The 14,296-nt window shown below is 39.4% G+C and overlaps 1 protein-coding gene across 2 annotated transcripts in view; it reads right to left on the reverse strand.

The window, feature by feature from the left end:
- Positions 1 to 2,478: 2,478 nt before the first annotated feature.
- YTHDF2 (YTH N6-methyladenosine RNA binding protein F2) overlaps positions 2,479 to 14,296 on the reverse strand; it is a 31,176-nt gene continuing 19,358 nt past the window's right edge. Inside the window, exon 5 of one of the 2 annotated variants that reach the window (XM_014853660.3) lies at positions 2,479 to 4,563. In XM_014853660.3, the coding sequence (XP_014709146.1) occupies positions 4,535 to 4,563 (29 nt within the window). In that variant the 3' untranslated portion in view covers positions 2,479 to 4,534. Of the gene's footprint in view, positions 4,564 to 5,692; positions 6,542 to 14,296 lie in introns of those variants that run through there. The other variant, XM_014853659.3, reaches the window with a different exon arrangement.

Below are 14,296 nucleotides of genomic sequence, written 5' to 3' on the forward strand. Positions count from 1 at the left end.
TCTGTTAGCATGACTCTCGTTTCCAGCCTCAAACCTTTCTCTTGTTACTTTTCTCTATAGCACTTATCACCACCTGACAAATCTGTCTCTCCACCAGAATTAAAGTCCCACTGAAGGCAGGCGCTTTTAGTTTTCTGCTGTTGCCCCAGTGCCTAGAACTCTGCCTGGCATGCAGCAGCCCTCCCTCACATTATCCTCTCCATCCAATCATGGCCGCTTACTCTCCAATCACATGTCCAGGACAGGTCCTACACTTCTGCACTGAAATGCCTTGATTTGGAAACATTCATCTAAAAATGGAGTGCCTAACTCTGCAAAAGTTGACAGGCTCTGGGGAAGCAGAAATCTGGAAAAGTCTGGGTTCTAATGCCGAAGAGGAACAAGGCTTGTTAGAAGCTTCTGCCAAGTTGCTTTTGATAATGGAGATGCAGGCCCTTGGGGTGCTGCTCACCCTAGGATCCTAGAAAGCTATCCATATTATGTTGTCATAGAAGAACTGGGTCCTCCTTTAGTCGACTAAAATAGAAAATTCAGAGGCCAGCCCTGTGGCCGAGTGGTTAACTAAGCGCACTCCACTTCAGCAGCCCAGGGTTTCACTGGCTGGGATCCTGGGCACAGACCTGGCACCGCTCATCAGGCCATGCTGAGACGGCGTCCCACATAGCACAACCAGAAGGACCTGCAACTAGAATACACAAGTATGGACTGGGGGACTTTGGGGAAAGAAGGAAAAAAAAATTTCATGGAATAGTGACTAAGGGGGGCAGGGGAACTCTGCAGATGGTTTGGCATTATTCCATTTTTGTAAAACAACTTAAAATTATGTGGATTATATATATTTAGGAATACACAACGCTATATACGCTGATTTTATGTCATAAAGCAAAAGTTCTTTAATAAAAGGTTTAGAAGGATAGCAAATTGTTATACTATTTACTTTTATTCTATATATGTAACTGAATTTTTTTATTAGAAAAGCACTACTAGTTAAAATGAATTTAAATCTCTGCAAAAATCATACAAATGGCTTCAGACATCACTTCCTCTTTCCAATGAAGAAACGTGTGCTCAGAGCAATCCCCTGACTTGCCCAACATCACACAGCTGGTTAATGATGGAGCAGAGTAGCCAGGAGTGAGAGCTGAAGCTGTGAAGCAGATGAAGAGGCAAGGGGCTCCTGTGGTTTCCACCGAGATAAGGAAAAGCTAGGAAGGAAAATCCAATAGAGAAAGAGCAATCTTCTGGGTAGATGCCTCTCTTCTCTTCTTACAGGACCCCATGTGTATCTCCCACAACTCCAAATCGTTACAATGTAATCCTTAAACTGAATTCTGAGAGGACAAGAATCTTAGTTCCCGTTCCCCTAGTGACCAATAGCACCAACAGGGGCTCACAAAATACAGGCTGAATGACTGCATAGAAGAAACAGATGACTACACTTACATGCAAAACTGAACCAACCAACAAAATTGAGAGTTTCTTCAGGGAGCTTCACCCTTAAAGTGCAACTTTTAACTTTTTCTTTTTCGAGCACGTGAACAGCGCCTATGGCCAGTAGGTGGGGCCAGAGTAATACCCTTCGAACTTTTAGCCATTATTTTTGAGCATTATTTAAAAAGGTAGAAGCGTAAGCCATGCTTGACACTAATGGCATCTTTGCCCCGCAGCAGGGTAGCTCGAAATCCCATTTCCCCGGCCCTCAGGGGACCTAGCTCACCTGTGAGGCTAAGGGGTTTGGGACGGGCACTGGCTTTTGCGCAGGTGCAAAAGCAATGGCAGACACCATCTTGATCCAGTTTCCCGCAGTAGAATAGGCACTCGGTCAGGCCAGGGGGAAGCGTACAACAGAGGGTCTGTAGAGAGGCCCCGCAGGCTGCAGCGGGCTAGAGTTGGCAGGGTCGCGGGAGCACGGAGAGCATCAGGTTAGCAGGGAGAGCTCCTGCGGGCCACAACGCGGCAGCCAACCACGCGTCTGAGGGCCTCGCGCACGCGCCGTCAGTCCCCGAGCCCCGCGGCCGGGCGGAGCCGGGCGGGGCGGGAGGTGCCGCCCTGAGCACAGGCCCGGAAACCCGGAAGCAGAGCCCAGCAGGTTTGCGGGACCTTCTCCAATCCACTTGACCTCGCTGTGCATGGCTTATCCCATAGCCATGTCAGCTTTCCACGTTGCATGCAAACCCAGCAGCTGTAATGAGTATTACAGTTCCAAGGAAAGGCTTCTCAGGGTTTCACCAGCTGCTCAGAAACCACTAGCAATGAGTGACAGTCATAGGAAAGTGGTATTACTTTACAACGAAAAAAAAAAACATTGTAAACCCTGTCAGATCTGAACCCTAGGGACACTTACTCTCAGTCTCATTTTCAGAACGAAGGGTCCTACATTCGTGACAGACATTTCAAATAAATCATTTTTCAATTAAAGATCAAAATAAGCAATACTCAAGTGCTATATTAGCTCTATAATAAACAACAGAAAACTTTAGTATATGACCATTTATTTTCTCACAGGTAGAAAAAGCTCTGAACCTCTAAAATAGTTGTGGGGTAGAAACTAGGACTTCCAACACCTTGGCTCTCTATTCACAAGGCTAAAGGTAGAAATTATGGAAGGGTGCAAACCAGGCCACATTCTTTGGGCCTCACTCTAGGTGAAGGAGTATGTCAAGTGAACGCCCTCTCCATGACTCCAGAAGATTCATACATGGCACTAGGAAACGGAGGAAGAACTGAAGTGGTTAGGTGCTCTGATTAGGCTAAATAATTCTGCACGCACATCAGTGATAAAAACCTCACTTTACAATCTGTTGCTACTTAAAGAATTGCTTTAAAAAAAAAAAAATCAAAGATGGTTCCTAAATATTCTCCCAAAAAAGGAACCTTTGTTTCTTGGAAAAATAAGGCTGGGGCAGGGAAAATATAAGACTAGCTAGGAAGAGAAAGTAAGGAAGGGCTCCAAAAAACACTGGGGGCATGTCAAAAAGACACAGGAGCCACCTTGCAGGAGCTCCCAATGGCCAAAGCTGGGACAAATTTGAGGAAAAAAATAAGTAACACTGTCCCCTGGAATAAAATATCCCTAAGTAAACACTGATATAACTGAATAAATAAAATGGGGAGAAGGGACAGCTCCTCCTCATAGTAGGATTCTAATTCTTATAAATGTAGAATAACAACATACACAGTGAATTAACATTTGGCAAACACCATGGTAATACTTGTTGCAGGCAATAACAATCCAAAGATGTCAAAATTAGAGAACCAAAGACTGATAGTTTTAAAGTATCTCTCGCCACGAGTTACTTATTAATTACAAAGGGAAAATCAGAAACTTTACAGTGGAGAAATTTGGCAAACACTACCTTAACCAATGATCAAAGTTAACACCACCAGTAAGAAGACATATGGACATCATGTATCCTGATATAATGCAGACAAGGGTACATGACTTTTGCGGTATTCTAGTCAAAAAATAATCTCAATCAATAGTATGAAATGTGAGACGAATCCAGTTCTGCAGTCTATAAAATAACTGGCTAGTACTCTGTAAAAGTGTCAAAATCATAAAAGGTAAAGACTGAAGAACTCACAGGTTAGAGGCTAAGGACAATTACATACAATGTGGGATCCTGGATTGGACGCTGAGCCAGAAAAAAAGACATTCCTTGGACAACTGGCACAATCCAGATAAGATCTGTTGATTAGTTAATGGTACTGTATCAATATTTACCGTTTTTGATAACCACATTAAGGTTATATAAAATGTTGACATTTGGGGGAAGCTGAGGAAAGGGTACATGAGAACTCCCCATACTATTTTCATAACGGTCTAAAATTATTCCAAAATAATTTTTAAAAAATGGAACATGTTGAGGGAAGATGGCCAGTCAAATATAACTAAGATTAAATTGAGTGAATGTAAGATTTATACATTTTGGGGCCGGGCCCGTGGCTGAGCAGTTAAGCTCACACGCTCTGATTTGGCGGCCCAGGGTTTCACTGGTTCGGATCCTGGTCACGGACATGGCGCTGCTCATCAGGCCACGCTAGAAGGACCCACAACTAAAATATACAACTATGTACCGGGGGTTTTGGGGAGAAAAACGAAAAACAGAACCTTTAAAAAAAAAGATTTATACATTTTGTTCATATTAAAGGTTTAAAATGCTTTGAATTGACACTAACGGTATGTGGTGAGATTATTCAGGTTCCCCTCATCTTTAACAAAGGAGAAAAATAAACAAACATGGCTATCCAAAGTCTTACATTCACAAATGACAGAAGTATTGAGTGCAAATAGTCAAAAGTCAACAATTTCCACTAGCAAAGCTGTCATTAGTAAATAAAAAAATTAGTTTAGCTGCATTTTGGGGTCTTCACCAAACCAACTTTTAGAACAAACTCTTTTTTATACTAAAGGCCAATATGTTCGGGTTTTTTGTTTTGTTTTTTTAACACACAAATCCAACATCCCAACCCCCTCAGCACTCAGGGAGAGCTAGACGAGCAGCCTTGTCTTGTCAGGGGCTCCAAATTCCCTTCAGTGTGCTCCCAAAGCCATACCAGAATCTGTGACATGAAAAGAAAGAGTGAGAAGCACTGACTTTAACATTCAAATTGCAAAAAAGCATCTTGAATATCTCCAACTTGAATGTCCAACTTGAATACAAGGTAGGAAAATCTAGGTAAAATTGCTTTTGAATTTGCTTTTCTCAGGATATTTTCCCTTTTGAAGGTGAAGTACTAAACAATTAAGTCCATGGGAGTCCTCTAGAAGTCACAGAAGTTTGAGTTAAAATTGAAAACACTGAATGTTACATTTCTAATTCAGAAACTGGGCATCTTCAAACTGATGAAAATACAAAGGATGCCCCTGTTTAATGGGAATCTATTTCAAAAAGCTTGGCAAATAGGAATAAAAAATTTAGGTGTACTGTACTGTGCCTCAAGCAGCAAAAAGTTCTCACCTAGACTATAATGCTAATTACAAATCAGCATTTATTACTTTTATCACACCCTTGATTTAGTAGCCTGGGATGTGTAGAATAATATGAATAAGTCATTTGAGGGCAAACACTATACAACAGTATTAAAACCCATTTTCAGAACCCCCTTTTATTATGTAAGTTCTCACACATTTAACTAACTCTCCAAAAGTGGGACATCTTAAGGGCTAAAAATCTTTAAGGCAGAGAAGCCTTAAACCTTAGAAAATAAAAAAGGATGAATCAAATACCATTACGGTTATACGGTTGGTTCACAAAGACCCAGGCCACTGCAATTTCTTATTCTTGGACCTGCATCCATGCGGAATCCTATCTAAATAAGCCGTATTTCAGATGAAACGCTTACATCCTTGATACTGGGCTCTAGCTATTTTACACATAAGCTATCTGGCCAGGCTTCCACACGGTGAGCACAGTGCCTGGCATCTAATAAACACAGTCAAATATCTGTTCAATGATTTAGCTCTACCTTCTCTGGGAAGTATCCAGAAATAAAGCATTACAAATTCTGGCCCACCTTGCTTTGCAGAGGTTATGGTTATCCAGCCTTGGGTACAAAAGCAAGTCTGAACTATTTTGTCTCAACAAACTTTCTAAAAATAGTCACCATCTCACCTCTTAAAGCTCCTTACACTCCAAATCCTTCATAAAATATAGCAAACTCAAATAATACTAAGAAATGGTACTAGAAGTGATGCTCAACAGGATCTCACGTTTATTGAGAAGTGATTAATGGTAAAAAGAAAGGCAATGCCCTTTCCTCATTGGCTGAACAAGAAACTGAAGAAACATTCACTACACGTTTTACAATATTTTTCTCTTCCAAAATGCATTTCTGTAAACAGGTTTTTACCACTGTTCTTAGCTTTGAAATCAAATTAATCCTGACTTAATCAGTATAATGTACAAGAACAGAACATTTCTTAGGACTCCTAGTACTTTACTTCGAGTAACAAAGGATCAGAGAAAATGAACCACCCTTAAAGACACAACCTTGGGTAACACTGTTAAATTCTCCAAGACAAAAATTCTTCATAAAAATGTTCTTCCAGTTCGGAAGGGAAAAACCAAATTCCCACTTTCTGGGGTGGAGGCCCAAAACCTTCGAAACTCAAGTGTTCTCCAAGTGCAAATGTCAAAATGGGGGGAGGAAAGGGTTTAAAAATTAGAGAAAACTGTATGCACTTACGGACTTTAAAATCCGGAAAAACATAGTAAAAAGACAAAAAACAAAGCATTATGCTCTGAAATCACAACCAAAGCCAAAATAAAAGGGACATTTTTCACCTAAGCTACCTAGAGGGATTTTTTGTTTAGTTTTTTTCTTTTTCTTTTTTTTTTCATTTTCCAGTTAAGTCCTATGTCTTTTGTGAAATTCCAATACTTAAACTGCAAGTCTGCAATCGTCTCTGAAGTCAATGAAATTAAGAAAAAAGTCCTAATTCTCTTGAAGGTCATTTTTTTCCTCTTAGGATATGCAGATGCAACCGTTGCTGCAGTCTGTGCGGAACTGCCTTTTATTTCCCACGACCTTGACGTTCCTACAGAGGTTAAAAAAAAAAAACCAAAGAATTAGTTAAAACTTATCTGAACAGTCTTGCTTAAGAATTAAAACTTCATAGAATAACAACAGAAATTTAACTATTTGTGCTAGACAGAATATAGTCCACAAAAATTGACTTTAACTTCTTATATTTTAAACCATAGTAGTAACACTCAAGCATCCCAATTAATATAAAACTATTTTTCTTCGACTTTAAAATTTCTTAGATGACTAAACAGAGTTGTTTTCCTATTATAGATGGTTTAGGCTAATACTTCTCAGTCCCTCAAAATATGGGCCTAATGGAAGTAATTCAAACATACATCAATAGCCTGAAGGAGGGAAGCAGCATATAAACCCTAACAGTATTACGAGAGTCTTCTCATACTAGTCCCAAGGCCTTAGATCCATAAACCTCAATGTTCTTGTTTGTAAACGAGGATCCGTATCTTACAGGGCTGTGGGAGAATTAATGAGCTGACATACAGAAAGCTTAGTCCACGACAGGAACATCATTCCCTTTCCCTAGGGAGAGGTTAAAATCCACTTAAGAGGTGGTTTTTGAAAACTGACTGCAGTACTTGTTTTCCCTGAAATAAATCTAACTGCTCATTTAAGAATCTCTTTTTTTTTTCTCCCCAAAGCCCCCCAGTACATAGTTGCATATTTTTAGCTGTGGGTCCTTCTAGTTGTGGCATGTGGGATGCCGCCTCAGCATGGCCTGATGAGCGGTACCACGTCCACACCCAGGATCTGAACCGGCGAAACCCTGGGCCGCCGAAGCAGAGCGCACAAACTTAACCAACTGGCCACGGGGCCGGCCCCTAACAATGATTCTTTATGAGCCTTTCATAAATTCATCCTAAACAGTCTTCCATTTCACACACTATCTCATGTATTGGAATTTTTAAAAATATGACTCAATTGACATGCTTTTTAAAAGCAAAAGCATTAAGTGGTTAGGAGCACACAGGCCTGAACTTACACTTGCTTCATCAATCTATTTGAGTAGAGTCATTTGCTCCCATCCACCCTATGGTAGCTATGGTTCTAAAGTTAAATATGACTCAAAATGAATGGGCTTCCATGTTCCAGGCACTGTACATAGTAATTTTTATAACCACCCTGTAAGAGCTGTATTATTCCTGCTTTAGAGATAAGAAAACTAAAGTTCAATAAAGTTACTTGAGCAAGGTTACCTAACTAAATAACAACCAAGATTCAAATGTAGAGCCATATGGCTCTTTCTCTACACCATGTTATTACAAACATTTACATAAAAGTCAACAAATTTAAGTGAGGCTTTCTGATGGACTAACTATTCTACCACTAAATTACTCCATGGACATAAAAACAGCAAATTGTTTATCCAGAAAGAACAGTCTTCTTTTTGTGATGTCCCACTTCATGTACCTAGAATTCAGGGATAAACTCACCAACACACCAAGATCTGGGATATTATTTTTTAAGTAAGCCATTTTGAAATTTCAAATTTAATAAAATAACTCACCCATACACTCCTATCTCTGGAAATCAAACTCAATTCAAGAAAAAAAATTCAGGGGCTGGCCCCATGGCCGAGTGGTTAAGTTCGTGCACTCTGCTTCGGCAGCCCAGGGTTTGGATCCTGGGCACAGACATGGCACCGCTCATTAGGCCATGTTGAGGCAGCGTCCCACATGCCACAACTAGAAGGACCCACAACTAAAATATACAACTATGTACTGGGAGGATTTGGGGAGGAAAAAAAAAAAGCAGGAAAAAAATTAAGAAAAGAAAAAAAAAAAATTCAGTCCAACATAAAAGAGATGTCAAAAATTTTAAAGTTCCTGGGCTGCGGTACTGATGCCCTCACCCTTTTTTTGCCCTTTCTATATACATTCCCAAAGTTTTGATAATGAATATATCATTTGTAATAGAAAAAAACATAATTTTAAAAAAATCTCTGGGGGCCTGGTCCCGTGGCCAAGTGGTTAACTCTGCGCACTCCACTCCAGCAGCCCAGAGTTTCACTGGTTTGGATCCTGGGTGCGGGCGTGGCACCGCTCATCAGGCCATGCTGAAGCAGCGTCCCACATGCCACAACTAGAAGGACCAACTAAAACTACACAATTATGTACCAGGGGGCTTTGGGGAGAAAAAGGAAAAAGCATAAAATAAAATCTTTAGAATGCTTCCAGCATTCTTAAAAATAAATAAAAAAATTAAAAAAACTGGAAAAAAAAATTCTGCCTATTATCACTTATTTTAATGTACTGTAACCCCAGGAATACAAATAAACTTACGTGCCCCAAATTTACCACTAAATTAAAAAACCCAGACTTTGCGAAATCCGTTTTTCCCTAAGCAACACACTTATATGTAAGTTCATTAGCATGCTTAATAATGATATTTAAAATATTTAGTCAGAATAAATTCAAAACAGCATTGTGGGGGCCAGTCCCGTGACTGAGTGGTTAAGTTCACGCACTCCACTTTGGCAGCCCAGAGTTTCATCTGTTCGCATCCTGGGCGCAGACATGGCACTGCTCATCGAGCCATATTGAGGCAGCATCCTACATAGCAGAACTAGAAGGACCAACAACTAGAATATAGAACTATGTACTGAGGGGCTTTGGGGAGAAGAAGGGAAAAGAAAAGACTGGCAACATGTTAGCTCAGGTGCCGATCTTAAAAAAAAAAAAAAAAAAGCATTGTGTAACTGCACTTACTGCGTCATCTTATTTTTTAAACAGAAAGTTTGTTCCTCTTTATAATGTGCTACTATGCCCCACAAATGCCTCTCTGTTCAATTTTGCCCCAAACATAACGTAAAACTATTCCTGAATCTTAAATACACAATGATACCAAGAAGGCAAGTACAACCTGCATCATAATGTACAGCCATATGCCATAAAGTTTCTTTTAAATTATGGAAATTATACAAGTGACATTAGCTGCCTTAATCTCCTGATCAACAACAAGAAAACATCACTGATAGAATTCAGCAAGCTGAATTGCTCTTCTCTTTCCAAATACAGTTTTGCTGTGTACATAAAAAATAAGCTTATATATTTACAAATAATAAAGATAACATCCATCTTCTGAGAGATTACAAAGATACTTAAGCATTTACATCCTTGGTTGTTAGTGCCATCGAGTTGATTCTGACTGCTAGCGACCCTGTGTACAGCAGAGGGGACCTCTTTTTGGGCCATCCTCTCACCTTCCGGCTCTATATCAGACAATGTTCCACTGCAATTCATAGGGTTTTCATGGACAAGTTTTTCAGAAGTGGGTGGTCAGGTCCTTTTTCCTAGTCTGTCTAGTTTGGAGGCTTTGCTGAAACCTGTCCACTATGGGTGACCCTGGTATTTGAAATACTGGTGGCATAGCTTTCAGCATCACAGCAACACATGGCTTTCAGAATATGACAACCAACAAACAGGTGGTTTGGTTCCCTGAAACAAACTTGGGATGATGAGGTGGTGAGAACACCGAATCTTAACCACTAGACCACCAATTCACATCACACTATCTTGAAAAATAAAATAAATTAATTTGGCATGAATAAAAAAAAAAACGGTAAATGACTCACAAGATTTTAAATATCAGATTAGGTTTTTTAAACATTAGTCTCATTAAAAGTATAGATTAGGGCCAGCCCCAGTGGCCTAGTGGTTAAGTTTGGCGCGCCCCACTTTGGCAGCCCAGGTTTGGTTCCCAGGTGTGGACCTCACCACTTATCTGTCAGCAGCCATGCTGTGGTGGCAGCTCATACACAAAAAGAGGAAAACTGGCAGTGGATGTTAGCTCAAGGCAAATCTTCCTCAGCAAAAAAAAAACAAGTACAGATTATAAACAGGATCCTCCCACTGCCCAAATGTGTGACAATTTGAGCATTATATAACTTTAAGGATAAGTAAGTAACAGCATAGTAATATCTGAACTAGGCTAGAATTAGCAATGGATGCTAAAACTGAAGGGTGAAAATTTGATGAAGAATAAGATATTTATACACTCTCTATTTTCCCACTTACTAAAAGGAAATAGCTTTACAGTGGAGAACCTGATGAACACCTTAAATAAGTGATCAAAGTTAACTGTCCCAATAACGGCATAAACAGACATCTTATACCTGCTAATGTGATGCAATGAGGACACAAAGTCGCTTATGTAGTATTCCTGCCAAAGCAGCATAATCTGAATGTACATAGTGAGGAAACCTTAGACAAACTGAGGGACATTTTACAAAAATAAACAGCATATACACTCATAAAACTTATATAATATTACAAACCAATGTTACCTGAATAAAAATAAATAAATAGCATACACTCTTCAGAAATGTCAGTGACATAAAGCGAAACAGGTGGTTGGGTGGGGTATGGGTGCATATAATCTTTGCAGATAAAGAGACATTGAAAACTAAAAGATCCTGTACTGGACCACAAAAAACCTGCTATCAAGGACATTACAACTACTGGTAAAATATGAGTAAGACCTGTAGATTATAGTATTGTGTCAATGTTAAACTTCCTGATTTTGATAACTGCACTGTGATTATCAGTGCATGTTCTTGTTCTCAGGAACTACACAGCAAAATATTTAGATGAAAGGGGTATGATGTCTAGAACTTGCTCTCAAATGGTTCAGAAAAAAAATTACACATAACAAAAAGAATGATAAAGCAAATGTGGCAAAGTATTACATTGGTAAATCTGGGTGAAGAGTATGTCAGACTTCTTTGTACTATTCTTGAAATTTCTCTAAGATTGAAATTATTTCAAAATAAAAAAAGTAGAAGGAAAAATGACAGTTTTTACTTAATTTTTCTGCAAAAATCAGCTGCACAAAATGTTTAACAATTCATAAAACTTTGAAATGTGTTTATTTTCTCAGACCTACACTAAAAGTCATCAAACACAAGGGTATTCTGGCAAAAATGAAAATAAAGCCTGCCTAGCAGCTTTTTACAAGTCTTTTAGAATGAGAAAAGATGACAGGGAGAAGGTTCTAACACAAGGATCAATATTTTTTTAACCACTTTTGGCTACTAAAAATCTTTTAGTTTCTTTTCTTTGTCCTCCTTCTTTCCAAAGCCCCCCAGCACTCAGCTGTATACTCTAATTGTAGGTCCTTCTTCTTGTGTTATATGAGACACCACCTGAACAAGGCCTGATGAGCGGTGCCACGTCCGCACCCAGGATCTGAACCAGCAAGATCCTGGGCCACCAGAGCTGGAGCACACAAACTTAACCACTCGGCCACAGGGCTGGCTCCATAAAACCTTTCAGTTTCTTTTTTCTTTTTCTTTTTTTTGAGGAAGGTTAGCCCTCAGCTAACTACTCCCAATCTTCCTCTTTTTGCTGAGGAAGACTAGCCCTGAGCTAACATCCATGCCCATCTTCCTCTATTCTATACGTGGGACGCCTACCACAGCACGGCTTGCCAAGCGGTGCCACGTCCGCACCCAGGATCCGAAGTGGCAAACCCCAGGCCGCCGAGAAGTGGAACGTGCGCACTGGCCCCAAAACCTTTTAATTTCTATAAAAATTTCTCTTACAGGTTTTCTTTCACTTTTGTGACTACTTCCTATCACCACTGAGAACAACTCCACTAAATGCTCTGACCATATTTATGGTCAAAGGGCTTCACTTATAGGTCAGCTGTATTAACTGACATTTCTAATCAACCAGTCGTACTCTGGTAATATTCAATAAAGAAACGGTAAGGGGCAGGAGAATGATGATGGATACACAACAAAGGGAAAAGAACAGAACAACACATAAAAGAAAACTTGGATCTCCAAAGAGTACAAGTCCCAGCCAGAACTGCCATAAGCACAACATACATTTGTGTCTTGTTGGACACTCCATAAAAATATTTGAAGATGCTACTAAGCCCCTGTAGCAGGGCAAGTGGTATGGCAAGTTGGTTTTCCCCATGGTGTTGTCACATGAAGCCTGCCTAACACTTTCTTAACCTAGTGCCCCTACAGCCAGGTACAAGGCAGCTACAGTGAGACCTGTGGTAGGAACAGGCTGGACTGGCCAGTCCAGATTAAGCTCCTACTACAGAGTGGCTATCCAGAGGAGCAAAGAGGTAAACATAAGATCCTCAAGCACAAACACGAAATTAATTACAAAGTCCCAGTTAACCAGAAAACAGCTCAAATGCTAAAGCGAAGGGAAGATGCATTCCTAGAGCTCAAGGATACCATGACGGTAATAAGCAAAGAGTAGAGGAAAACAGCAAAGCCAAGATTTTCCTGAATTCACAACCCACCCCAAAATTCCCACTAGGACATTCATCCAAATCTTCAAATCAGTCGACAATCTCAAAAAAGAAAGAAAATTAAAGTAAGTATAAACTAGGGTAAGAAGTTTTTAGCCTTCAATATCTGGTTTGTCACTTAAATAACTAGAGGCAAAACTCACACTATCCACCCTCCTCACCTCAGCCCCTCTCGACTTCACATCTATGATTATAAAATACTTCATCTCTAGAAGAAATATCCTAAAAGCCACAAGGTGGCAATGTTACTTAAAGTCTGCACATTTGAAATCTTTTCCTTTAATACATACAGTAGATCTCTCTGCTTATTTACTTTTCCTCTATTTAGCTTATGATCCTTTCTCATTTCTACTACCACCCCTCTCCCTCCACTTTTAAGTGGACCATAAAACACAACTGGAGCATATTTCTATTTATCTGTTGGGGATAATTTTATTAACTTTAAAACCTGATGATTAACCCCCCAAATTTAAATTTACTTATATAGCCCTCAACTAATTTTTCCTATGTCCCCATGGGCTTTGTTAGAAAAGAACACAAATTTTAGCGCCTCTGGCTAAAAATAAGAAAATGCTTAGATAGGCTAACATGAAAAAATGTGCTTATACTAAAATCACTCTCAGTGCTTTATATGGTTTATCAGATTATCTTTATAGTCTCCGACACTGTGAATAAAAGCTAAATGAGTATAATAGCAGAAAGACTGAACATATATACTATTCTGCCTTCTACAGCTGAGAGAACAAAAACATTTTCCATCAGTTCTCCAACTTAAAGTAGGACTGTGATATTTTATTCAAAATATCTTCTACCTTCTCATCCCCTTTTGAGTTTCCTAGGTGCAGAAATAAACATTCAACTGGAACAAATTTCTGGAACTGAAGTAGGAGCACCAAGATGAAGTAAATGCATTAATTAAGAACCTTTCCTACCATAAAATTGTTCTCCAAGACTGTTAATTAGTAGCTGAACTCGAGTATACATTTCACCAAAGAATCAGAAGTAAAAAGCCTGAATAATCCATTATTATCAGTACCTGAATAATAAATCTGACTAGTAACAGAACAAAGGGTAAGATAAACAGATACATTAACATTTTTCAGCTTAACTAAAAGTAAAATGAGAAAACACCAGTTCTAAACCAAATGAAATACTCTGACAGGCTGGACTATTCTCTGAATCACTCCTTGGCTCCCCGATAAGAACATGTGAACCAAAACTAATTTCACAAATAACACCAATTTCTCACAACACTTCAGGTAAATAAGGTTTTTAATAGCTTGTCAAATCCCCTACTCCCAGCATAAGCATATTCTGCATGTGACAGATAAGTTCAGAAAGAAACAATCAATCATTAGAACATGCTTTCCAGCTACCTGATAAATGATACTCTCTTTCAGCTCCACCTTCAAAAATTTCCAAAGGAACCCTCCTCAACACCTCCATTAATACCTCTCTAGTCCAAGCTAGTCATCTC

Source organism: Equus asinus, chromosome 5 (assembly GCF_041296235.1).
Source record: "Equus asinus isolate D_3611 breed Donkey chromosome 5, EquAss-T2T_v2, whole genome shotgun sequence".
NCBI lineage: Eukaryota > Metazoa > Chordata > Mammalia > Perissodactyla > Equidae > Equus > Equus asinus.